Here is a 23,805-nt window from a genome sequence, read left to right on the forward strand (position 1 = left end):
CCAGCATCCATCCTATACTGGTCCCAGTATCCCCCCCTGAACTGCTCCCAGCATCCATCCTATACCGGTCCCAGCATCCCCCTTGAACTTCTCCCAGCATCCACCCTATACTGGTCCCAGTATCCCCCTTAGACTGGTATGGGGGGTCCCCTACCTGGGTGGGTGCTGCCTGCCTGCTGCCTGCCCGCTGCCTGCCAGACACTGGGCAGCACCCAGGCGTCCAGGCGCCGCTGATTCACTGGGCCTGGCCCCCCCCCGCTCCCCCCGCAGCACCCAGACCCCCCCCCCTTGCCACCCACGAGGGGGGGGACGATGGACTCCGGCATCCGGGGGCTGCACCCAAGGGTGCTGCGGGGGGGGGGGAGAGTGGATCCCTATTGCTGAGGTCTGGGGGGGGCAGGGGGGGTTTGGGGGGATAAGATTGGGGGGTTGTTTTGGGGTGGGGGGGGATGCTGGGGGGGAAGGAGTGGATTGGGGTGGGGGGGACATGGGTGGGGGTGTGGGGGGATGGGACCCCGAGGAGGGGGTCGGGGGGGGTCGGATTGGGGTGGGGGGGGCACAAACCCGCGTGGGGGGAGGGATCTGCTCGGGGTGATGGGGGGGGAGAGCGGAACTGATTGAGACCCACCGTGGAGAACTGGGGTGGAGGAGGCTGGGAATGGGAGCTGCTGGGTGGACTGGGATCTGAGGAGGTACTGGGGGAACTGGGAGGCGACTGGGGGAACTAGGATCTGGGAAGGTACTGGGGGGACTGGGATCTGGGGAGGTACTCGGGGGACTGGGAGGTGACTGGGGGAACCAGGGAGCTGCTGGGGGAACTGGGATCCAGGGGGCTACTGGGGAACTGGGAGTCTACTGGGGGGAACTGAGATCTGGGGAGCTGCTGGGGGAAGTGGGATCCAGGGGGGGACTGGGATCTGGGGGGCTGTTGGGGAGACTGGGATTTGGGGAGCTACTGGGGGAAGTGGGATCCAGGGGGGGACTGGGATCTGGGGGGAACTGGGATCTGGGGAGCTGCTGGGGGAAGTGGGATCCAGGGGGGGACTGGGATCTGGGGGGCTGTTGGGGAGACTGGGATTTGGGGAGCTACTGGGGGAAGTGGGATCCAGGGGGGGACTGGGATCTGGGGGGCTACTGGGAGGAACTGGGATCTGGGGAGCTACTAGTGGAACTGGGATCTGGGGGGGGCTAATGATGGAACTGGCATCTGGGGAGATACCAGGGGAACTGGGATGTTGCTGGAGGAACTGGGATCTGGGGAGCTACTGGGGAACTGGGAGCTGGGGAGATACTGGGGGGAACTGGGATCTGGCGGGGCTACTGGGGGGGACTGGGATCTGGGGAGCTGTTGGGGAGACTGGGATCTGGGGAGCTACTGGGGGAACCGGGATGCGACTGGGGGAACTGGGATCCAAGGGGCTACTGGGGGGACTGGGATCTGGGGAGATACTGGGGGAAGTGAGACCAGGGGGGGACTGGGATCTGGGGGGCTACTGGGGGGAACTGGGATCCAAGGGACTACTGGGGGGACTGGGATCTGGGGAGATACTGGGGGAACTGGGAGGCTATTGGGGGAACTGGGATCTGGGGAGCTGCTGGGGCACTGGGAATCTACTGGGGGGACTGGGAGACCACTGGGGGGACCAAGATCTGGGGTGGTACTGGGGCACTGGGAGACTACTGGGCAGACTGGGATCTGGGGAACTGCTGGGGGATCTGGGGAGATACTGGGGGAATTGGGAGTCTACTGGGGGAACTGGGATCCGGGGAGCTGCCTCGGGGCCACGCCCGTGCCTCCGCTGCATCCCTATGTCCAGAGTCTATAGGGGTGCATGTCGCCCATAGGCGCCCACAGGTCCCGGCTGGATCGGGCGCTGGGACCCAGCGGGGCTCCCACGGGGAGGGGTGTCGGGGCTACACGGGGGGGCGGGGCTCCGCGGGGCGGGGCTCCACAGGGGGCGGAGCCAAGCGGGGGCGGACCCGATTGAAGCCCGCCGGGGCGCGCGGCCCCTGACTCGATCGCGTCCGGCCTCGCCCCGTCCCGCGCGGGAGGCGCCGGCGGCGGCTTCAGAGCCGGGAGCGACCGGTGCCAGCATCGGTCCCGTACTGGTCCCAGTCAGGTCCCGAACCGGTGCCAGCATCGGTCCCGTACTGGTCCCAGTCAGGTCCCGAACCGGTGCCAGCATCGGTCCCGTACTGGTCCCAGTCAGGTCCCGAACCGGTGCCAGCATCGGTCCCGTACTGGTCCCAGTCAGGTCCCGAACCGGTGCCAGCATCCTTTCTATACCGGTCCCAGTATCCCCCCCAAACCAGTGCCAGCATCCATCCTATACCGGTCCCAGTAACTCCCCTGAACCTGAACCAGCACCTCCCACAGCGCCCCGCCCCCCCGAGACTCCGCCCCCTTTAATTAAGCCCCATTTTTCATTAAATCACCAAAACTCCCTCCCCAGTCAACGTGCTTGGAAATCCCCTTTTCCCTCAAACCCAATGTCAAATCCCGCTCCCCCCCCCGCCCAAAGCCCACCTGGTTTTTGTCACCAACCAAAAATCACCACTTACACCACTTCAAAACCCATTTTGCCTTTAAAAATAATTATTTTCCCCAACTCCCTTCATTTATCCCCCCAAAAAACTAAGTATTCCCCCCCCCCCCAAACCTCTGCGGGTTCTCCTTGCAGAAAACATCACTATTTTTTCTCAAACTTGTTTTCTTCCCCTCAAAAATCCACTCTTCCCCCAACTCTACCTCTCATAAATTTGCATTTTCCTCCCCTCAGAACAACCCCATTTTTTTCCCCCCTTAATAAATCCCCGCTTTATCCCCTCCCGAGAACCTGCTTTTCTCTCAGAGAACCCCAATTTGTTCTCAAAAGCAACTTTTTTCTCAAAACCCGGTTTTTATTATAAAAAAATAATTCTCACAAAATGCCACTCTTTAAAAAAAAACCAACAACCTTTTTCCCACAGAATACATTTTCCTTTTGGGGGAAAAAAACCCCAAGCCAAACCCAAACACCAGAAAAAACAGAATTTTTTCCTCCTCAGGGAACCCTGATTTTCACCAAATCTGCTTTTTTTTCCCCCTCAAACCCTTTTTTTTTCCCCTGAAATCCCTTTTTTTTCCTCACCGCCTCCCCCCCCCCTCGGAAATGCCTCCCTGGTTTGGGGTGCCTGGTTCCGAAGGAACTGGGGTGCCAGGATCCCAAGGGATCAGGGTGCCAGGACCCCAAAGGACTGGGGTGCTCAGCGTCGGGGTGCTCAAATCCTAAGGGATTGGGGTGCACAGACCCCAAGGGATCAGGGTCCCAAGGGACTGGGGTGTCTGGGATTGGGGTCCTTGGCATTGGGGTGCCCAGACCCCAAGGGATGGGGGTCCCAAGAATCGGGGTGCCCAGACCCTGAGAGATTGGGGTGCTCGGGATCAGTGTGCTGGAGCCCCAAGGGATCAGGGTGCCCAAAACTGGGGTGCCCGAGTCCCGAGGGATTAGGCTGCCTGGGATTGGGATGCCCAGACCCTGAGGGATTGGGGTGCCTGGACCCCAAGGGTGCTCAGGATCAGGGTGCTGGGGCCCCAAAAGATTGGGGTTCTTGGGATCAGGGTGCCCGGGTTCTAAGGAATTGGGGTGCCTGGGCTGGACGGGATTAGCTTGCCCAGGATCCAGGGTGCCCTGGCCCCAAGAGGTGGGGGTGCTCAGGATCAGGGTGCTGGGACCCCAATGGATCAGGGTGCCAGGGATTGGGGTGCCTGGACCCCAAAAGATTGGGGTTCTCAGGATCAGGGTGCCCTGGCCCAAAGGGATTGGGGTGCTGGGACCCCAATGGATCAGGGTGCCAGGGATTGGGGTACCTGGACCCTAAAAGATTGGGGTTCTTAGGATCAGGGTGCCCATGTCCTGAGGGATTGGGGTGCCTGGACCCCGAGAGATTGCGGTGCTCGAGATTAGGATGCCAGAATCCCATGGGATTGGGGTCCCGAGGGATCAGGGTGCTGAGATCGAGGTGCCTGGGCCCCCCGGGATTAGGGTTCCTGGGACTGGGGTGCCTGGACCCCAAGTGATCAGGGTACTTGGGATCAGGGTGCTGGGGTCCCCCAAATTTGGGGTGCCTAGGATTAGGGTGTTTAGCATCGGGGTGCCCAGACCCCAAGGAATTGGGGTGCCTGAGTCCTAAGGAATTAGGGTGTCTGGAACCGGGGTGCCGGAGCCCCGAGGGATGGGGGTACCCCAAAACCACGTGCTTGGGGGGCACCCAGGGATGAAGGCACCGGGGGGGGGTGCCCCATCACCCCGGAATCGGGGGACCCCAAGAACCAGCTGCCCTCACATGCCTGCCCAGGGTGGGGGGGAGGCTGATGGGGGACAGGGGTCCCCCCCCGGGATCGATCGCCAACGTTAAGCGCTGTGTTTCTGTCTTTTCCAGAAGCGTTTGACGTCGGGGTGCCCGCCGGGGGTCACCACCATCAACCGTCTCCCGGGGTTTTCGAAAACCAGTACTCCCAGTGCCCGCGCGTGGTCCCGCAGCACCTCGAAATCCACCTGCGACAGGAACTGGTTGTACAGCACCCCTGGAAGTGAGGGGGGGGAGAAGAGGAGGAGGGTGTTGGTTTCGGCTGGGGACATTCCCACTGGGATTGTCACCTCCTGCTGGGGACTCGCCATCCGCTTGACAGCAGCTGGCACCTTGCAGGGGTCCCTTGGGGTGGTCACCTTCTTTTTGGGGATGCCACCACCCCTTGGGACCACCTCAGGGGCTGTCACCTCCCCTTGGGGACATCACTGACAGCTTTGGGACCCCTAAAGCTGCCACCTCCCCGCAGGTGTTCCCCCCCCCCCCAAGCTATGCCAGGGCTGCCATGTCCCCGACATTGGGGACACCCTAAGGATGCCAGTTCCCACGGGGGGCTCCCCTAAAGGCCCTGGGGACCTTTAATGTCACATTCCCCCCCCCCCCCCCCCGTGAGGACACTGAGGTGACCCCAGGGGACACCGAGGTGTGTCCCCCCAATCCTCACCCTCGGAGAAGCGCAGCCGGTCCCGCTCCAGCTCCCACAGGCGGATCTGGTCGGTGATGGTGGGAGGCAGCACCGGGGTCTGGGGGTGCAAGGGCAGCGTGGAGCCAGGTGTCTGGGGATGCCCCCACACCCAGGAACCCCCCCACCCCACCCAGGGGGGACCACCAGGCATCTGGGGCTGACCCCCCACCCATGGGCCCACGGACCCAGCACCCACCTGCTTGGCCATGACGGGGTGCGCCCGGGTGCGGAGGAAATGGATGATCTGGTGAGGGGGAAATGTTAGTGGGGGGCACCCCAATATTTCTTGGGGGACCCCAATACAGGTGTGAGGTGCCCTAATATCCACACGGGTACCCCAACACACTCAAGGGCACCCCGATATCCCCCTGTGAGACACTCCAATGCCTCCAACACCTCTGGGGTGTCCCCAGTACCCCCAGGGCACCCCGATATCCCTCTGTGAGGTACCCCAATGTCCCAAATACCCCCTGGGGGACCCCAGTACCCCCAGGGGCACCCCAATACCCTCCTGTCAGGCACCTCAATATCCCCAGCACTCCCTGGGGCACCCCAATACTGCTGTGAGGCACCCTAATACTCCCACAGGTACCCCAACACCCTCAAGAGCACCCCAATATCCCTCTGTGAGACATCCCAATGTCCGAAATACCCCCAGGGGCACCCCAATACCCTCCTGTCAGGCACCTCAATATCCCCAGCACCCCCATGGGTACACCAACACCCTCAAGACCACCCCAATATCCTTCTGTGAGAAACCCCAATGCCCCCAAGACCTTCTGGGTGACCCCAGTTCCCCCCGATATCCCTCTGTGAGACACCCCAATATCCCAAATACCCTCTGGGAGGACCCCAATATCCCCTGGGGGACCCTAATATCCCCAGAGGCACCCCCATATCCCTCTTTGAGGTACCCCAACCTCCCCTAAGAGCACCTCAACACCCCCTGGGAGACACCCCAATACCTCCCAGCCCCCTCCAGCACGTCCCCATGTCCCCCCCCAACAACCCCGCCACCGCATCCCCACCTGGTCAGCGGTGATGCCGTTGGCGATGGCCGCCTGCACGCTGTCCCTCGTCACCTGGGCCACCACCAGGTTGGGGAAACGATAGAGGAGCTCAGAGAAAAGGGCGATGAGGGCAATCTGCAGCTCCGAGTCTTGCGGGGGGGGACAACAAACGCACAGGGGGACAATAGGGGACACGGGGACAGGACCCAGGGCAAGGGGGGGACAAGGCGACATGCGGATCAGCAAAAGCAGAGATGAAGGATGAGGGACACAAAGGGACATGGGGGACAGAATGAGACAAGCGGCAGATGGACAAGGGACATGGTGTGGGGGGGGGCACCTGGACTTCTGGGTCCTCTGTGTCACCCCCCCCAGGGACAGGGGAGGGGACAGGTGTCCTACCTGTGTAGGCGTAGATGCGGTAGTTGGTCTCGACGAGGACGAAGCCGTGAGCGTCGGGTTCGGGGGGGGCCCCCGATGTCCCCGAGGCCAGCGCGATGGCCAGGCGTGTGGGGTAGAAGCGGCGGGACTTGCGCTGGTGTCGGGGGGGGACACACACACACAGAGGGGGACAGGGTCAGGATGGGGACAAGGAGGTGACAGGGACAAGGGACGTGGAATCAAGGACCCGGCTGTGGGGATGGGGACAATCCCCAACCCCTCAGGGGGGTACTGTCACCTCCCAGTGCCCCCTGTCCCCCTCCCCGTGCGTCCCTTGCGCTCCCTGCCATGTCCCCCTCCCCACGTCACCCTGTTGTCCCCCCCACCCCGGGTCACCTTTCTCTGGAAGACCAGCCCAAACTCGCGCAGGTGCTGCAGGAAGGTGAGCAGGGACTCACTCATGCCCTCCACAGAGTAATCCTGGGGACAAGTGCTCCCAGTTACTCCCAGTAACCCCCAGTTACCCCAGCCCTCTGCAGAGCAATTCTGGGGATGGGTGTTGCCAGTTACTTCCAGGTACTCCCAGTAACCCACAGTTACTCCAAGTAATACCCAGTTACGCCAAGCCTCCACAGAATAATCTTGCAGATAGATGCTCTCAGTTGCCCCCAGTTATTCCTAGTAACCTACAGTTACTCCAACTAACCCCCAGTTATCCCAGCTCTCCACAGAATAATGCTGAGAACAGGTACTCCCAGTTACTCCCACTAACCCACAATTAGTTCCAGTAATCCCGTTACTCCCAGCCCTCCACAGAGCAATCCTGGAAACAGGTGCTCCCAGTTACACCCAGTTACTCCTACTAATCCCCAGTTACCCCAGTCCTCCAGGGAGTAATCCTGTGGACATGCGCTCCCCGTTACCCCAAATAATCCCATTACCCCAGCCCTCCACAGAGTAAACCTGTGGACAGGCGCTCCCAGTTATTCCCACCTTCCCCCAGTAATGCCCAGTTATCCCAGTTCACTATGGACCAATCCTGGGCACAGCTGCTCCCAGTTACCCCAGTAACCCCCCCACTAACCCCCCCAACCCTCCAGAGAGCAATCCAGTGGGGTCATGGCAGTGGGGGGGGTCACATTCCCGGCTGTCTGGATCCCCCGCCATGTCCCACAGCCCCCCTGGGGTGGGTGGGGGGCCCACCCTGATGCCTGGGTCCCCCCCCCGGTGTCCCCACCTTGCCGAGAGTGGAAAAGCTGAGCTGGAAGAGGAAGGAGAGAATCTCTACCAGATCCATACCCCGGGCCTGGGGGGGGAAGAAGGGGGGCAGAGGGTTGGGGGGGGCACTGGGGGATGGTTTAAGGGGGGTCCCAGTTTTGGGGGACCCCCTGGTTTCGGGGACCCCCCCCCCTTATCTCACCTCTGCCCCTCGCAGATATTGGAGGACGAAATACCAGAGCTGGGCTGGGGTGTCGAGGAGGAGGAACTGGAACCCGGCCGAGGTGATACACGGCGCTTCTCCCCCCTCGCTGCGGGGCCCCCATCAGTGCACCCCCAAACCATGGGGGGGTCCCCCCGGAAACCAGAAAGGGTCCCCCCAAACTGGGGGGACACCCCAAAACCAGCCACGTGCCCCTGCCCTGAGTCACTTCCCTCCCCAGGGATCTGACCCTGCCAGGGACCCTCAAATCCCTCCTGGGGCCCCCCCCAAAGATCACCCCAAATCTCTCCCTTGGGACCCCGATACCCCCCAAGTCCTTCCCCCACTCTGTGGACCCCCAAAAATCCCTCCCTGGGACTCCCCTACCCCACCACCACCCCCAATCACCCCCCCCACCTCCTCATTCCCCTCTGAACCCATTAATCACTCCCCGGACTCCTCCCAACCCTTCCCTGGGACCCCTGAGCCCTCCAGGACACCCCAAAATCCCCTTCTGCAGCCCCTGGGGACCCCCCCAAATCCTCCTTCCCCAGGCTGTCAACCCTGAGACCCCCCCCTAAAATCCTCCCCTGCTCCCCTGAATTTCCCCCTGGGCCCCCCGAAATTTCCCCCCTGGGCTCCCCCAACCCCCCCCAGGCTCCCCCTCACCTCTTCATAAGTCCAGCTTGAATAAGAAGCTGGGCCAAATCCTGACTCACGGCCGCGCTGGGAGACCCCACCATAAAGTGCAAAATCACCTAAAATCGGGGGTACCCACACACCTGGGTTCTCAGGACCCCCTTGGCTATCGAGGTCCCCCCGGATCCCCCCCAAACCACCCCCCCCACCCCAAGGCTCACCTCCCAGCGCTCCTCGGCGTACTTGTCCAGCGCCGGCACGTCGCGGGCGTGTTTGTCCGGCCCCAGCTGGCTCGTGTCGTCCGACCAGGCTTTGCCCCTGTGCGCCGGCCCTTTAACTTGATAATTCCCCCCCCGGGGGTCTAGGAGCCCCCCAGTACCCCCCCAGTACCCCCAAATCTCAGTACCTGCCCCAGTATCCCCTTTATCCCTCACATTCCTTGCTACACTGGGTTCCCTGTGCCCCCCATTATCCCCCAGTCGCCCCAAGTTACCCCCCACTACACCCTGTGACCCCCAGGTACCCCCCATTACACCACATCACCCCAAATTATCCCCCTCCCACACCCCTGTGACCCCCCCCGTTATCCCCTCCCACCCCCATCACCCCCTGTACCCCCATTACACCCCCACGTTACGCCGCATCACCCCATTCCACCCCCACCCTCCCCTCACCACCCATGACCCCCCCTGCCCCCCATATAACCCCCACCCCCCATTATCCCCCCCCTTACCCCATGTCCCCCTCATTTGTCCCTGTCCCCCCCCCTTACCCCTCTGTCCCCCCATGACACCCTGTGTGTTCCCCCCCCCATCACTCACCCCCCCAGCAGGGCCACCCGCAGGTTCTGACGGAAATTGGGGTGCAGGGCCACCCCCGGCAGCCCCCCCGGCAGGGTGTGGGGGTGCCACAGCCGCAGCGCCAGCAGCACCTCTTGGCTCTCCGCCTGCTCCCTGCCCCCCCCACCGTGGGTGCTCCCATCCAGCCCACGACCACCCTGGGCACCCCCCCCCAACCCTGGAATCCCCCCCCCCAGGACCCCCGAGGACTCCCCTGCACCCCATGGGATTCCCGTGGTCCCCCCCAAAACCCCAAGAGGGTCCCCAAGGACCCTCCCACAATCACTGGGATCCCCAGAGATACTCTCCCCAGGGTCTCCCAATACCCCCAGGGACCCCCCCCCCCCAGGGACCCCATGGGACCCCCAGGGACATCCCCATCACCCCCTGGGACCCCCATCACTCTGCCAGGACCCCCAGGCCCCCCCCCCCCCCAACACCCTCAGGGATCCCCCAGCATGCCCAGGTCCCACCTAGGCCCCCCCAGCTCCCCCAGGGCCCCCCCAGCACCCCCTCAGGGACCTCCAGGGCTTCCCCAGCACCCCCAGAGCCCCCCCTCCAGCACCTCCAGGTGTTCCCCAGGACCCTCACCAGCACTCCCAGACCCACCCTACTACCACCCTTACGGACCCCCTAGCCCCCACCCCAGCACTCCAGGCCCCCCCCAGCACCCCCAGGGCCCCCTCATGGCCCCCCAGAGCTCCCCCAGCACCCCTAGAGCCCCCGCCCTGAGCACCTCCAGGTGTTCCCCAGGGCCCCCCACCCCCACTCCCAGACCCACCCCAGCACCCTTAGGGACCCCCCCAGCCCCCCAAGGGTTCCCCCCCCCCCAGCACCCACTTGCTGTGCTCCTTCTTCACCCAGAGGGTGACGGCGGCCTGGGGCAGGGGCTGCTCCAGGAACAGCATCCGCATCACCCCCGCCTGCGCCAACCCCGGCAGCTCCCTGGGGTGGGGTGGGGACATGGGGGGGGGGCCCTGAGCCACGGGGGGGGGCACCCCAAACCCCCCCATGGCCACTGGGAGGAGGAGGGAGGGTACCCATGGGTGTCCCCACCTGCCCCAGGGGACATCGGGGTGCTCCAGTGGGGTGTAAGGTACGTGGGTGTCCTGGGGGGGGGGGCTGGGGGGAGTCAGGGTGCCCCTGAGGGGGTGTCTGAGGTTTGGGGGGGCTCACCGGAAAACAGCCAGGCAGGTGGCGGGGTGTCCATAGAGGCGGTCGAGGATGGGGGGGCTCAACCCCCGCAGGAATTCGTGCAGGTTCTTGCACTGTAGCTGCCCCCGGTGCAGGCGGGGGGGGGCGGTCTCCATCCGCGCCCCCCTGTCACCCCGTCAGTCGCCCTGTCAATCACGCCGGGTCACCTGTCAATCACCCCGGGTCGCCCTGTCAATCACAGCTGCAGGCGTGGGAGGGCAGCACAGTGGGGGGAAGTCCCCCCCCAGGATGGTGTGTCACTGGAGGGGGTACAGGGACACAGGGATGGGTGGGGGTGTCACCAGGTGGCCCCGGGGTGACACACAGGGTGTCACCGTGTGACTGACACCCCCCACTCCCCTCCCATTGCCCCCCCCAGTCCCTGCTGCCCCCCATTGCCCCCCTAGCCCCTCTTAGCCCCCCCACTGCCCCCCCAGTCCCTCCTGTACCCTGATACCCCTATTGCCCCCCCAGTCCCTCAGCCCCCTCCAGTCCCTCTTGTCCCCCAATGTCTCCTTATTGCCCCCCCAGCCCCTCTTAGCCCCCCAATTCCTCCCCAGCCCCTCTTGCCCCTCCCCCGGCCCCCGATCTGCCCCAATTCCCCCTCCATTACCCCAAATCTATGTGTGTGTCCCCCAGATCTGCCCCATTGCCCCCCCAGGACTCACCCCACGCCCCAACTGATGGCGCGGCCCCGCCCCCTTTTCCCGCCCTGCTCCGCGCCGGGCCACGTGGGGGCGCTGCTGGCCACGCCCCCTCCGCGTTAAGGCCACGCCCTCTCATCGCCCCTGCGCGCCGAGGTGAGCGCCCGCCTCGGGTACCTGGGTCCATTGGAGGGGGAGTCAGTCACGTGAGGGGGGTCGGTCACGTGAAGAGGGTCCCCTTGCCCCCGCAGCCCCTCATGGCGGCCCCCGCGCTGGCCCGGGTCCTGACCGCCGCCCCCCGCGCCCTGGGGTCACCCGTGGGGGGCCGGGCTCGGTGCAGTGGGGTCCCCCCCGGGTCCCCCCTTCCCCCCGCGGCCCCACCGTGGGACGCCCCCGAGCGGGCCCGGCTCCGCGCCCGGGAGCACAAGGAGAAACGGCAGCGGCAACGGCGGGAGAGAGCGGCCCTGGGGGGGGCAGGGCCCCAGGTACTGGGAGCTGCTGGGGGGGGGACTGGGAGAGGGGCTTGGGGGATGCTGGGGGTAGCTGGGAGGGGCTGGGGGACTGGGAGATGGGATTCGGGGGGCTGGAGGAACTGGGAGAGAGGCTGGGAGCAACTGGGGGGGCTGGGAGAAGGAGTTGGGGGACACTGGGGGCAGCTGGGGGGACACTGGGAACAACTGGGAGGGGCTGGGGGACTTGGGAGATAGGATTGGGGGACACTGGGAGCAATTGAGGGGGCTGGGGGAACTGGGAGAGAGACTGGGGGCAACTGGGGGGGCTGGGAGAAGGTGTTGGGGGACACTGGGGGCAGCTGGGAGAAGGTGTTGGGGGACACTGGAGGCAGCTGGGAGGGCTGGGGGGCTGGGAGAGGTGGCTGGGGGCAAGTGGGAGCAATTGGGAGGGGCTGGGCGACTGGGAGACAGGATTGGGGGACACTGGGAGCAACTGGGTGGCTGGGAGAACTGGGAGAGAGGCTGGGGGAAACTGGGGGGGCTGGGAGAAGGGGTTGGGGGACACTGGAGGTGGCTGGGGGGGCTGGGAAAGGTGGCTGGGAGACACTGGGGGACACTGGGAGCACCTGGGGAGAGCCAGAGGGTTTTTGGGGGAGAGCACTGGTATTTATTGGCTTGTATTGGTCTACACTGGTCTGTACCGGTTCATACTGGTCCTGTGCTCCCCCACAGGTGCAGACAGCCCCCCCCAAAGGCTGGACTCCAAAAACTGTCGTGGAATATCAGCACCCCCTGGACCCCGATGGCAAGAAGGGTACGAGAGGGGACAACTGGGGGGACACTGGGGGGGGGGGTCTGTGATGGTGACACCTGGTGACGCTTTGGGGACGCAGCCACGGGGGTGGCATTGCCCCCCGCCTACAGCCCCCGCTACGTGGAGGCGGCCTGGTACAGCTGGTGGGAGCGGCAGGGTCTCTTCACCCCCCCCGCCTCGGTGAGTGGGGTCAAAAACACCCGGGGGGGGGGGGGGGGGTCAAATACGCCCAAGGGGGGCAGAAAACTCCCATGGGGAGGCTAAATATTCCCTTGGGGGGCAAAAAACACTAGTGGGGGGTCAAATATTCCCTTGGGGGACAGCAAACACCCGTGGAGGGGTCAAATATTCTCTTGGGGGACAGAAAACACCCGTGGGAGGGGTGAAATACTCCCTTGGGGGGGCAGAAAACACCTTGGGGGGGGGGGGGAGACACAAATACACGCAGAGAGAGGTTGATAAACCATCACTGCACTGAGCAGTGCCTGGTCTCAGCCCAGTCCTGCGCTGAGCGGTGCCTGGTCTTGGCTCACTCCTGCGCCGAGTTGTGTCCGGTCTCAGCCCATGTTCCCACTCTCCGCTACTCCAGGTATTGGGGGGGGACCGAGTCCTCAGCTTGGTGCTGCCCCCCCCAAATGTCACCGGTTCCCTGCACCTGGGCCACGCGCTCACCGTCGCCCTCCAGGACGCTCTTGTGCGCTGGTCAGTGGGGCTGGGGGGGGGCAGAGTGGGGTATTGGGGGGTGGGGGGGGAGCTTGGGGGTGTATTTGCGGCTGGGGGGGGCGATTGGGGCATTTGGGGGGCATTTGGAGCTGGGGGTGCTGTTTGGGGCATTTGGGGAGGGGGCACATTGGGTGCTTTGTGGGGGGGTCTTGGGGGGCTATTGGGGTGTGGGGGGGCAGATTGGGTCCCCCTGGGGGTATTTGGGGGGGTCTGGGAGGGTTATTTGGGGCTGGGGGGGGCAGATTGAGGCTCTTGGTGGGGTATTTTGGGGGTTGGGGGTTATTTGGGCCCTCAAGGACAGATTTGGGGGTGCTGGAGGCTCTGCAAGGGGTGGAGGCACCCCTGGGTGCCTTGGGGATTTGGGGGGGGGGGGGGGGTGTCACCCATGGGTGCTGGGGGAGCCGGGGGGTGCTCAGAAGATCCCACCCCGGTGTGGGTGCCGACGGCGCTGTGCCAGGCGGCGGATGCAGGGCTGGAGTGTGCTTTGGGTACCGGGCACAGACCACGCTGGCATCGCCACCCAGGTGAGACCCGTGTCCCCAACAGCCTCCCCCCTCCCTGCCATGTCCCCAACGCCCCCCGCAACATGTCCCCAATGCCCCCCCCCCCGTGTGTCCCCAGGCCGTGGTGGAGCGTTGGCTGTGGCAGCAGCGGGGTTTACGCCGTCAGGATTTGACCCGCTCCGAGTTCCTGGAGGAGGTTTGGGCCTGGAAACAACGGTGAGGGTGACAACGGGGACACGGGGTGGGGTCGGGGTGGGGGTGAGGGGACAGATGGGACAAGGTGACACCCCAAAGACGTGTCCGCCTCCCTCTCCAGGCACGGTGACGAGATCCTGCGGCAGCTGCGGGCGCTGGGTGCGTCGCTGGACTGGAGCCGCTGTGCCTTCACCATGGACCCAGTAAGCCCGGATGCCTGGTGTCCCCCCCCACCTCGAGGTCCCCAAGAATGTTATATGTGTGTGTCCCCTCTCAAGGTCCCCAAGTGTCCCCAACTGTATCCCCGCAGGGTTTCTCGCGGGCGGTGGTGGAAGCTTTCGTGCGGCTGCACAAGGCCGGGTTGATCCACCGTGACCGGCGTCTCGTCACTTGGTCCTGCGCCCTGCGCTCCGCCCTGGCCGACGTGGAGGTGAGCGTGTCCCCAAATTGTCCCCAGATTGTCCCCAAATTGTCCCCAAGGCACGCTGAGCTCACAGACCCCCCCATACCGGTGCCCGGTGTCTCGGCAGGTGGAGCCCCGCGCCCTGACGGGTCCCACGGCGCTGCGCATCCCCGGCTGTCCCCAACCTGTCACCTTCGGCGTCCTCGTCACCTTCGCTTACCCTGTGGAGGGTGGGGACGGTGAGCGGCTCGTGGGACGCCCGTCCGGCCTCCGGTGTCCCCGTGTCCCCTCCCGTCCCACCTTCACGCGGGGCCCTGGGTGTCCTCCGCGCGCTCCCCGCTCCCCCAACGCGCTCTGACACGCGTGTGTGTGTCCCCGAGCGTCCCTGACGTGTCGCCTCCCTGATGCGTGTCCAGGGCTGGAGCTGCCGGTGGCCACGACGCGCCCCGAGACGATGCTGGGGGATGTGGCCGTGGCCGTGCACCCCGATGACCCCCGTTATAGGGTGAGGGGGGCGGGGCTTCACCTGGGGGCGGGGCCTGAAGGGCCAAAGGGCAGCGCTACTGGGAGGGGGGTAAGGTTTACAGGGAGGGGTGGGGTTTGTAGGTGAGGGGCGTGGCTTCTGGGGAGGGGTGGGGTTTGTAGGCGAGGGGCGTGGCTTCTAGGGAGGGGTGGGGTTTGTAGGCGAGGGGCGTGGCTTCTGGGGAGGGGTGGGGTTTGTAGGCGAGGGGCGTGGCTTCAGCAGCAGGGGTGGAAGTGCTTTGCACAGATTGGGTGTTGAGGTTGTACTTTATCTCCTCCCCTTTTCTGGGTGGGTGTGTCCATATAAGGGAAGGAGGTGGGGCTTGGGGCCTCCTTGGGGCAGAGCTTTGCTGACTTAAAGGACTCTGGGGGTGGGGCCAATGCATGGGGCGGGGCTTGGAGAACTGGGGCGGGGCCTTTCTCTGGAGGCTGTGAGGGGCTAGCTCCACCCTTAAGGGGGTGGGGCCTCCCCTGGAGGGGTGGGACTCAGGTCTTCTTAAAGGGACAGTGCATGGTGGGTGGGGCCAGGTTGGGGAGGGGCAGGGCTTGTGCCTGCAGAAGCGGGGCTGTAGTGACCCTGCCCCTTCCCCAGTACCTCCATGGCCGCCACCTCCGGCACCCCTTCACGGGGCAGCTCCTGCCCGTCGTCACCGACCCCACCGTGGAGCCTGCCCGTGGCACCGGTACTGGGACCAGTATAGGGACAGGACTGGGACCTGTACTAGGCAGGGGGGGGCAGGGTATTGGGACCACTAAGGGGACTGGTCTGGGTGTGGGGTGAGGAACATGCACCAGTATGGAAGGGACAGAGACTGGTCTGGGTGTGGGGGTCCCGGTTTGGGGAAGTAACTGTTTCATTTTTGGGGGGGTCATTGGTTTGAGGACACACACACGCGTCCTGGTGCTGGAGACATGGGGTGGCACTGGTGGCAGTGGCAGGGTGGCAGTAGGTGACAGTGGGAGGGGGTGAGGGTGGCTGGGGGGTTGACGGGGTGACAGCGTGTCCCTGGTCCCTGCAGGGGCGGTGAAGGTAACGCCGGGACACAGCTCCCCTGACCTGGCACTGGCCCGGGCCCACGGGCTGCCCCTGGTCTCCGTCATTGGGGACGATGGCACCATGTGTCCCCCAGGTGGGGGGTGGCTCCAGGTACTGCCATTCCCGGCGTCCTTTCTGTCCTCGTGCCCCCCAGATCGTGTCCCCTGTCCCCAAGCACGTCCCTGTGTCCCAGCCCAGGTCCCCAAGTTACATCCCCAGCTGTGTCCCCCATCCCCAGCCACTTCCCTGTGTCCCCTCCATCCCTGCGTCTCCAGCTGTGTCCTGTGTCTCTGTCCCCGTCACTTCCCTGTGTCCCCCCATCACCGTGTCCCCAGCTGTGTGCTTTGTCACTTCCCAGCGTCCCTTCTGTCCTCTGTGTCCTCTCTGTCCTGAGCTTTGTCCCCTGTCACTTCCCAGTATTCCCTCTCCCTGTGTCCCCAGCTGTGTCCGCTGTCACTTCCCAGTGCTCTCCCTGTCCACGTGTCCCTATCTGCGTCTCCTGTCCCTAGCTGCTGCCCTGTGTCCTCTCCATCTCTGTGTTCCCAGCTCTGTGCCCTGTCACTTCCTTGTGTCCCCAGCTGCATCGTCCATGTCCCCTCCATCCCCACGTCCTCAATTGTGTCCCCAGTCCCCAGCTCTGTTCCCACTATCCCCAGCTCTGTCCCATATTGCTTCCCAATGTCCCCTCTGTCCCCGTGTGTCCTGCCTGTCCTCTCTGTCCCCAACTGTGTCCCCAGGGCATCCATCGCTTCGTGGCACGGGAGAAGGTGGTGGCTGCGCTGGCCGAGCGAGGGCTGTACCGCGGCACCCAGGACCACGCCATGACACTGCCCATGTGCAGGTACCGCTCTCCCCATCCCATCCCCTCCATGTCACCCTCTCGGGGCATGTGTCCTCACCACCGTGGGGACATCCCAAGGGACTGAAGTGACCTCAACGTCCCCGCAGCCGCTCGGGGGACGTCATCGAGTACCTGCTGAAGAGTCAGTGGTTCCTGCGGTGCCGAGAGATGGCAGAGCGTGCCCGAGAGGTGACAGGGACACGGGGACATTGGCGGGGGGTGGGGAGGGGGACACGCACACCCCCAGACGCCTGGGTCTGTGACCCTCCTCTCCCAGGCAGTGACATCGGGGCGTCTCCAACTCGTCCCCAAATTTCACGAGAAGAACTGGAAGATGTGGATGGACAACATTGGGTGAGAGGGGACCCCGGTGTCTGGGGTGGGGGGACCCAGGTATCCGCCCCCCACTGATATCACCCACCCCCACCCAGGGACTGGTGCCTCTCACGCCAGCTGTGGTGGGGGCACCGGGTGCCGGCGTACCGGGTGGGGGTTCCCTTGGCGGGGTCCCCTCCCGAGCACCCCGATGGACTCTGGGTAGTGGGGCGCAGCGAGGCCGAGGCGCGTGCTTCTGCTGCCCGCACCCTCCGCTGCCCCCCCGAAGAGCTCCAGCTCCAGCAAGGTGAGGGGGGTGGGGGGCACCCCAAAATCCTCCTGGCATCCCCATGTTCCCCTGTGCACCCTCAAACAATCCTCTGTTCCCCCAAAATCCTTTCCGTTGCCTTAAAAAGTCTCCCTGCCTTCCCAAATCTTTCTCTTGCACCCTAAAACTCTCTTAGGACCCCCCCCAGCACCCCCAGCCTTGCCCTGGCACCCCTAAATCCATCCCCCTCCCAGCACTTTCTAGTCTTCTCCAGCACCCTAAAGTTGTTCTCCAGCACCCCAGTCCCACCCCCAGCACCTCAAACTCCCCCCCCCCAGCATCTCCCCATCAGCCCCCAGATGGCACCACACCCTCTGGCAGCCCCCTGCCCACATCCACCACCCCTAAAATTCTGCCCTGGCCCCCCCAAGCACCCCAGGCCACCCTCCCACCCAGCTCCAGCACCCTCTTGCCACCCCTCTGTCACCCCCCCAAGCTCTGAGGCCTTTTGGGGTTCCCCCCGACCCCCCCCATGCTCTTGCAGACCCCGATGTCCTGGACACGTGGTTTTCTTCTGCGCTCTTTCCCTTCGCCGCGCTGGGCTGGCCCGAAGAGGTGAGTTTGGGGAGACACAGGGGGCTCAGAGGAGACATGGGACAGTGTCCCCAACCCGGTGTCCGCCCCCCACCTCTGTCCCCAGACCCCCGACCTGCAGCGTTTCTACCCCACAAACTTGCTGGAGACGGGAAGCGACCTGCTTTTCTTCTGGGTGGCACGTATGGTCATGCTGGGCCAGCAGCTCACCGGGTGCCTGCCCTTCTCCCAGGTACCACCGAGGTCCCCCCGATGTCCCCACGAGTTCCCTCTGTCCCCTTGGGCTCCCCATGAGTCCCCTGTGTCCCCGACATCCCTTAATTTCTTCCCTCTCGTGTCTTGTTCGTTCTTGGGATTCCTTCTGGTTCCTTGTTGCCTCTCAGAGCTCCCCAGTGTCCCGTTCTTCTCTTTCTCCTTGGTGTCATGTTCCTTTTTAGGGTTTCTTGGGGGCCCCTGTCCCCCTTCGGGGCTCCCTTGTGTTACCAAGTGTCCTTTTTTCCCTTTCTACTGGGTGTCATGTTCCTTCTCAGGGGTTCTCATCCTGTCTTGGGGCTCCTTAGTGTTCCCTGTGTCCCCAGGGACCCTTACTCCCACCCTTTGGGGTGTCTAGTTCTTTCCTGAGACTCCCAGGGGTCCCCTGTCCTCAAGGTCCCCGGGTGGTTCCTGTCCCCCTTTGGGGCTCCTTAGTGTCCCCAAGGATCCCCTTTTCTCTCTCCCCAGGGTGTCTTGTTCCTTCTCGGGGTTCCCTGGGGATCCCCGTTCTCCTTCAGGGCTCCCCGATGTCCCCTGTGTCCCCAAGAGTCCCTTCTTCCTTTTCTCCTGGGTGTCATGTTCCTTTTCAGGGGTCCTTATCCCCCTTGGGGCTTCTCTGTGTCCCCAAGGGCCCTTATTCCTTCTCTCTGGGGTGTCTGGTACTTTCTTGAGGCTCCTGGGGTCCCCTGTCCCCTCTTGGAGGTCCCATGTCCCCTTCGGTGTCCCTGAGCGCTGTCTGTGTCCCCCTCCAGGTCCTTCTGCACTCGCTGGTGCGCGATACCCACGGGCGCAAGATGAGCAAATCCCTGGGCAACGTCATTGACCCCTGCGACATCATTGCCGGTGCCTCTCTCCAGGTACTGTAGACCCTACAAGAAAAAATACGTACCCCCCAACGCAAACCCACCCCAAACAAGTTGTTCTGGAGACCCTACAATAACAAACGTGCTTTTTGGGAACCCCACGACAATAAATGCATTTGTCAAAGACCCTACAATAATAGATCTTTTTTCAGGAGATTCTACAATAACAAACTCTCACCTTGAAAATTTTGCAATAACGGATTTTTTTTTTTTTTTTTTTTTTTTTGTCTTGAAGACCCGGCAATAACAAAGCTCATTCTGGAGGTCCTACAAAAATACACCCCGTTGCTCTACCCTTCTCGGAGACCCTACAATAACAAACCCCCCAGCTCCCAGAGACCCCAAAAGAGGGTCACGGAGACACCATGGTGACAGACCTGTGACAAAAGCCACCGCGGCACCTTTGTTTATTGTAGGGTTTCTTGTTTTGCAGGAGCTGCAGGAGAGGCTCCACCACAGGCTCCTGGACCCCCACGAGCTCACGGTGGCCACAGAGGGCCAGGTGGGACCTGTCCCCATCTCTGTCCCCCAAAAACCTGTCTCTGTCCCCCCCTAACCTCTCCCTGTCTGTTCCCAGAGGCGCCAGTTCCCCCACGGCATCCCCGAATGCGGCACTGATGCCCTCCGCATGGCCCTGTGCTCCCACAATGTCCATGGTAAGGAGTTGAAGGAACGCCGGGACCCCATCCCCACCCCAAGGTGGCCCTGTCCCCACCCTGGGGACCCACCTCTGTGTCCCCAACCCCTCCACCCTGTAGGTGACGATATCCGCCTGGACGTGGGCACGGCCCTGAGCTACCGTCACTTCTGCAACAAGATCTGGAACGCTGTCAAGTTTGTCCTTGCCGCCTTAGGGCCCAACTTTGTCCCCCAACCCCCCGAAGAGGTACCAGGGTGGGTTGGTGGAGATCAGGGTTGGGGTCCACCACCCTGGGACCCCCCCACCCATCACTGTTCCTGCTCCTCTTCCTCGGCAGATGGTGCCACAGCACCCCATGGACCAGTGGGTGCTGAGCCGGCTGGTGCAGGCGGTGGCTGAGTGCGGGCGGCGGATGGAGGCCCTGGAGGTCCACGGTGCCATTGCCGCTGTCCATCACTTCTGGCTGCGTAGCTTCTGTGACGTCTACCTGGTGGGTGGCCCCGTCCATCTGTCCCGCGTGGTCCTGTCTGTCTGTCCTGCCCGGCTCCTCGCATCTCCCCTGGGTGTTAAACCCAGTAGTGTCGCATTGAGTGGGTCTGTCCATCTGTCCCACCCCACCTGTTGTAGCTCCCTGAATGTTGAAGCCAGTCCGTGGTTGATGGTGTCTGTCGGTCCATGCACCCCAATCCATCAGGTCTCTTGAGGTGTTGACCTTAGCCTGTTCTCTGGAGTGTGTCCGACTGTCTGTCCCACTTCACTTGTTGTAGCTCCTTGATTGTTGAACCCAACCCATCTTGATGTGGTTGGTGGTGTCCATCTCTCCGTCCACTCTAATCCGTCAGGTCCTTAAGCGTTGATCTTAATCTGCTCTCTTGAGTGCGTCCATCCATCTGTCCCACCCAATATGTTGTAGCTCCCTGAACGTTGAACCCAACCTACAGTTGATGGTGTTCATTTGTCCACCCCAATCCACTGGGTCTCCTGGAGTGTTGACCTTAGCCCGGCCTCATCCTGTTAAGTGCATCTGTCTGTCTGTCACACCTCACCTGTTGTAGCTCCTTGACCATTAAACCCAACCCATCTTACGTGGTTGGTGGTGTCCATCTGTCTGTCCACCCCAATCCATCAGGTCTCCTTGAGTGTTGAGCTTAGTCCACTCTCTTGAGGGCGTCTGTCCATCTGTTCCACCTCGCCTGTTGAATGTTGAGCCTGACTTTTACCTTGGTTGACCGCATCCATCTGTCTGTACCTCTGGGTGCGTCCCTTTGGGTGTCGACCTTTGTCCGCCAAAGTTGACTATGTCCGTCTGTCCATCCCACCCCACCTCCCGCATCTCCTCCAACGCTACCCCAGCCCCCTTGCTTTGGTCAGCCGCGTCTTGTCTGTCCATCCAACCCAACCCACGTTGTCTCCTTGACTGTTCCCCCCCCCACCTTCGTCCTAACCCCACTGTCCGTCTGTCCGTCCGCAGGAGACGGCCAAACCGACTCTACGGGATCCGGCAACCGCCGCCGAGACGCGCCGGACCCTGCTGAGCTGTGCCGAGCTGGGGCTGCGCCTCCTTGCCCCTTTCGCCCCCTTCCTCAGCGAGGAGCTCTGGCAGCGCCTGCCCCGCGCTCCCCCCGCGCCCCCCACCCTCTGCCTCGCCCCCTTCCCTGACGCTGCCCGCCTGGTGGGTGCCGTCGCCCTTGGGGGGGGTCCCCGGGGAGGGTTTCTCCCCCCTGACACCCCTTTGTCTCTCTGTGTGTGTGTGTGTCCCCCGCTTCCAGGCTCATTGGTGCTGCCCCAGGGTGGAGGCCCAGGTGGCGGCCATGCAGGAGGTGGTGAGGACGGCGCGAGCCCTGCGGGACGTTTTCTGCCTGGGTGCTGCCCGGCCCCCCGGTGAGTGCGGCGGGTGGGGGACAAGATGGCCGACGGGGTACGGGGGGAACTACCGTGTCCCAACATGCCTTGGGGCACCCAAGATGGCTGCCAGCATGTGGGCGGGAACCACTGGGGGCCCAAGATGGCCACCAGGGTTGAGGGGGACTTTGTGTCACTCTGTGCGCCCTGGGGGTGTACAAGATGGCTGACAGGGCTGTGGAGGACCACATATCCCAGCATGCTGTGGGGCAGCCAGGTAGGGCTAAGATGGCTGCCACAGAGGACTACATGTCCCATCATGCACCTGGCTCCTCCCCATACTCCAAAATGGTGTCTCCCATTGAAGGCGGCCATGTTGCCCATCCCACCATGGGGTGCAGGGCTGGAGGCCTAGCAATCCCAACATGCCCTGGGGCACCTAAGATGGCTGCTGGGGCTGCAGAGGTTCTACATGTCCCAGCATGCCCTGAGGCACCCAAGATGGCCGACAGGGCTGTGGGGGGATGACGATGACTACACGTTCCTGCATGCTGTGGGGCAGCCAACTAGGGCTAAGATGGCTGCCACAGAGGACTACATGTCCCATCATGCACCTGGCTCTCATCATACCCCAAAATGGCATCTCCCATTGGAGGCGGCCATGTTGCCCATCCCACCATGGTGTGCAGGGCTGGAGGCCTGGCAGTCCCAGCATGCTCTGGGCACATGGGGGTGGCCATTCCCCCCCTTCCCCCCCCCCCCATGCCCCAGGTGGGGGCAGCCATGTTGGGGGGGGCATGGGTGGCCGTGCTTGGAGGCGGGGCTATCCCAGCATGCTCTGCGCAGTGGCGGTGCGGTGCGTGGCGGAGGCGCAGGATTCGTTGGCAGCGCTGGGCCCCGCCCTCCAGGCCCTGGCGCAGGTGGGGCCTCTGCAGCTCCTCCCCCAGGGGGCGGAGCCAGAGCTGGGCCCCGGCTGGGTGGGGGCCCCCGCGGGCCCCGACACCCACGTCTACCTCTGCCTGCGGGTGAGTGGGGGGGCCAGGGGCATTGTGGGATGCTGGGGGACTTGGAGAGGGACCCCAGGGGCATTGTGGGATGCTGGGGGGCCCCCAGGGGCATTGTGGGATGCTGGGGGACCTGGGGGGGCCCCCAGGGGCATTGTGGGATGCTTGGGGAGCCCAGGGCATTGTGGGATGCTGGGGGACCCCCCAGGGGCATTGTGGGATGCTGGGGGTTCCCAGGGTATTGTGGGATGTTGGAGAACATGATGGGAGAAACCCTGGGAGCCACTGGGAGTTCGGGAAGCATTGGGAGAACCTAAGGCAACCCCAGGGCATTATGGGATAGTGGGGGTGTCCCCAAGGCATTGTGGGATAGTGGGGGATCTCCCACTTCCCTCCTGCCCCCCCCCCCCCAGGGGCTGGTGGAGCCGGCGGCCACCCAGGCCCAGCTCCGTGCCCGCAGCCGCGGCCTCCAGCGTCGCCTCGAGACCCTCGGGGGGACCCAGGGGGCCACGGAGAGCCCCCCCCACCCCGGCACCCAACAGCAGGTACCGCACCTTCATTACGCTAATGAGCATTGGTCCACCCAATAACTCCAGAGGGATGGGGGGGGTGTCTCATTAACCTCATTAAGGGGCGGAGCGGGCTTTATTAGTGTTGCTCCCCGCTAGCACTGGGGGAGGGGCACCCCCTCCCTGCGGGCTCTTCGTTAGTGCTTGTCCTCGTTAATGCTTCCCCCCCCCCCCTTTTTTTTTTTTCCAGGTCGCCATTCTCCGCTCCAAGCTTGCCCGCCTGGCCCAAGCGCTGGAGGCCCTGGACCCCCCCAGCCCCCCCAAGGACCCAGGTGTCCGGAGGGGGGATCCCGGGTCCCAGTAAACCCCCAGAAAACCCTAACGACATCTCGGCCTCGTTATTTCTATTCGGGGACGTGTCACGAGCTGTACGGTCTCAGTGCGGTGGTGGGAGGCGATGTGGGGGAGGGACCCAGGTGTCCCGGGGGGGTACACCCTGGCATCTGGGGGGGACCCCGGGTCCCAATAAACCCTCAGAAAGCCCTAATGACTTCTCAGCCTCATTATTTCTGTTCAGGGATGTGTCACGAGCTGTACGGTCTCAGCTTGGGGGTGGGAGGGGATGGGGGGGGACCCAGGTGTCCAGGCTCCGCCCCTCCTCGCCAGCAGATCTGGTTCAAGAGCCCCCAGATGCCGGTGGGATCCGGGAGCTGCCGACACCCCGAAACCAGCTCCCCCAAACCGGCCTTTCCCCCCGCCCCCCCTCCCTGAGACCAGCTGCGACGGTGACATCATAACTCACTGGGACACCATCACTGCTACTGCAATGTTGTAATCGGCACTGGCACCCTGAAAACAGCACCGGGA

General features: G+C 63.7%; 2 protein-coding genes across 9 annotated transcripts; one reads left to right on the top strand and one right to left on the bottom strand.

Moving 5' to 3' along the window:
• Nucleotides 1-2,880: 2,880 nt before the first annotated feature.
• GTF2H4 (general transcription factor IIH subunit 4) lies at nucleotides 2,881-11,275 on the bottom strand. Of its 5 annotated transcripts, none has more exons than XR_011322703.1 (14): nucleotides 10,501-10,772; nucleotides 10,165-10,269; nucleotides 9,307-9,438; nucleotides 8,707-8,803; nucleotides 8,516-8,604; nucleotides 7,847-7,955; nucleotides 7,664-7,732; nucleotides 6,823-6,906; nucleotides 6,448-6,580; nucleotides 6,064-6,194; nucleotides 5,232-5,279; nucleotides 5,015-5,093; nucleotides 4,070-4,567; nucleotides 2,881-4,030 (listed from the first exon to the last, which is right to left on the bottom strand). XR_011322703.1 is itself a non-coding variant. In XM_069774102.1 (14 exons), the coding sequence occupies exons 2-14, from the start codon at nucleotides 10,632-10,634 to the stop codon at nucleotides 4,395-4,397; spliced, it is 1,383 nt and encodes a 460-aa protein (XP_069630203.1). In that variant the 5' UTR covers nucleotides 10,635-10,685; nucleotides 11,187-11,275; the 3' UTR covers nucleotides 2,881-4,394. The 5 variants fall into 5 exon arrangements, 3 of the variants coding, with proteins under 3 accessions (XP_069630203.1, XP_069630204.1, XP_069630202.1); XR_011322702.1 differs by having other exon boundaries at nucleotides 2,881-3,748; nucleotides 3,851-4,567; XM_069774102.1 differs by adding an exon at nucleotides 11,187-11,275 and having other exon boundaries at nucleotides 2,881-4,567; nucleotides 10,501-10,685.
• On the top strand, nucleotides 7,813-23,320 carry VARS2 (valyl-tRNA synthetase 2, mitochondrial). 4 transcript variants are annotated; one of them, XM_069773995.1, is made up of 29 exons: nucleotides 7,813-7,928; nucleotides 11,414-11,647; nucleotides 12,347-12,428; nucleotides 12,508-12,608; nucleotides 12,924-13,130; nucleotides 13,568-13,675; nucleotides 13,773-13,870; nucleotides 13,971-14,052; nucleotides 14,160-14,279; nucleotides 14,380-14,491; nucleotides 14,669-14,757; nucleotides 15,367-15,457; nucleotides 15,794-15,921; nucleotides 16,548-16,651; nucleotides 16,759-16,840; nucleotides 16,929-17,005; nucleotides 17,083-17,273; nucleotides 17,779-17,849; nucleotides 17,935-18,060; nucleotides 18,833-18,937; nucleotides 19,377-19,445; nucleotides 19,521-19,599; nucleotides 19,702-19,829; nucleotides 19,921-20,073; nucleotides 21,055-21,255; nucleotides 21,353-21,464; nucleotides 22,272-22,450; nucleotides 22,843-22,974; nucleotides 23,189-23,320. In XM_069773995.1, the coding sequence occupies exons 2-29, from the start codon at nucleotides 11,420-11,422 to the stop codon at nucleotides 23,300-23,302; spliced, it is 3,369 nt and encodes a 1,122-aa protein (XP_069630096.1). In that variant the 5' UTR covers nucleotides 7,813-7,928; nucleotides 11,414-11,419; the 3' UTR covers nucleotides 23,303-23,320. The 4 variants fall into 4 exon arrangements, with proteins under 4 accessions (XP_069630096.1, XP_069630095.1, XP_069630098.1 ...); XM_069773994.1 differs by lacking the exon at nucleotides 7,813-7,928 and adding an exon at nucleotides 11,201-11,318; XM_069773997.1 differs by lacking the exon at nucleotides 7,813-7,928 and adding an exon at nucleotides 11,201-11,318 and having other exon boundaries at nucleotides 13,018-13,130; nucleotides 13,609-13,675.
• Nucleotides 23,321-23,805: the final 485 nt, after the last annotated feature.

The sequence above is a fragment of the Haliaeetus albicilla genome, chromosome 29, assembly GCF_947461875.1.
Source record: "Haliaeetus albicilla chromosome 29, bHalAlb1.1, whole genome shotgun sequence".
Lineage (NCBI taxonomy): Eukaryota > Metazoa > Chordata > Aves > Accipitriformes > Accipitridae > Haliaeetus > Haliaeetus albicilla.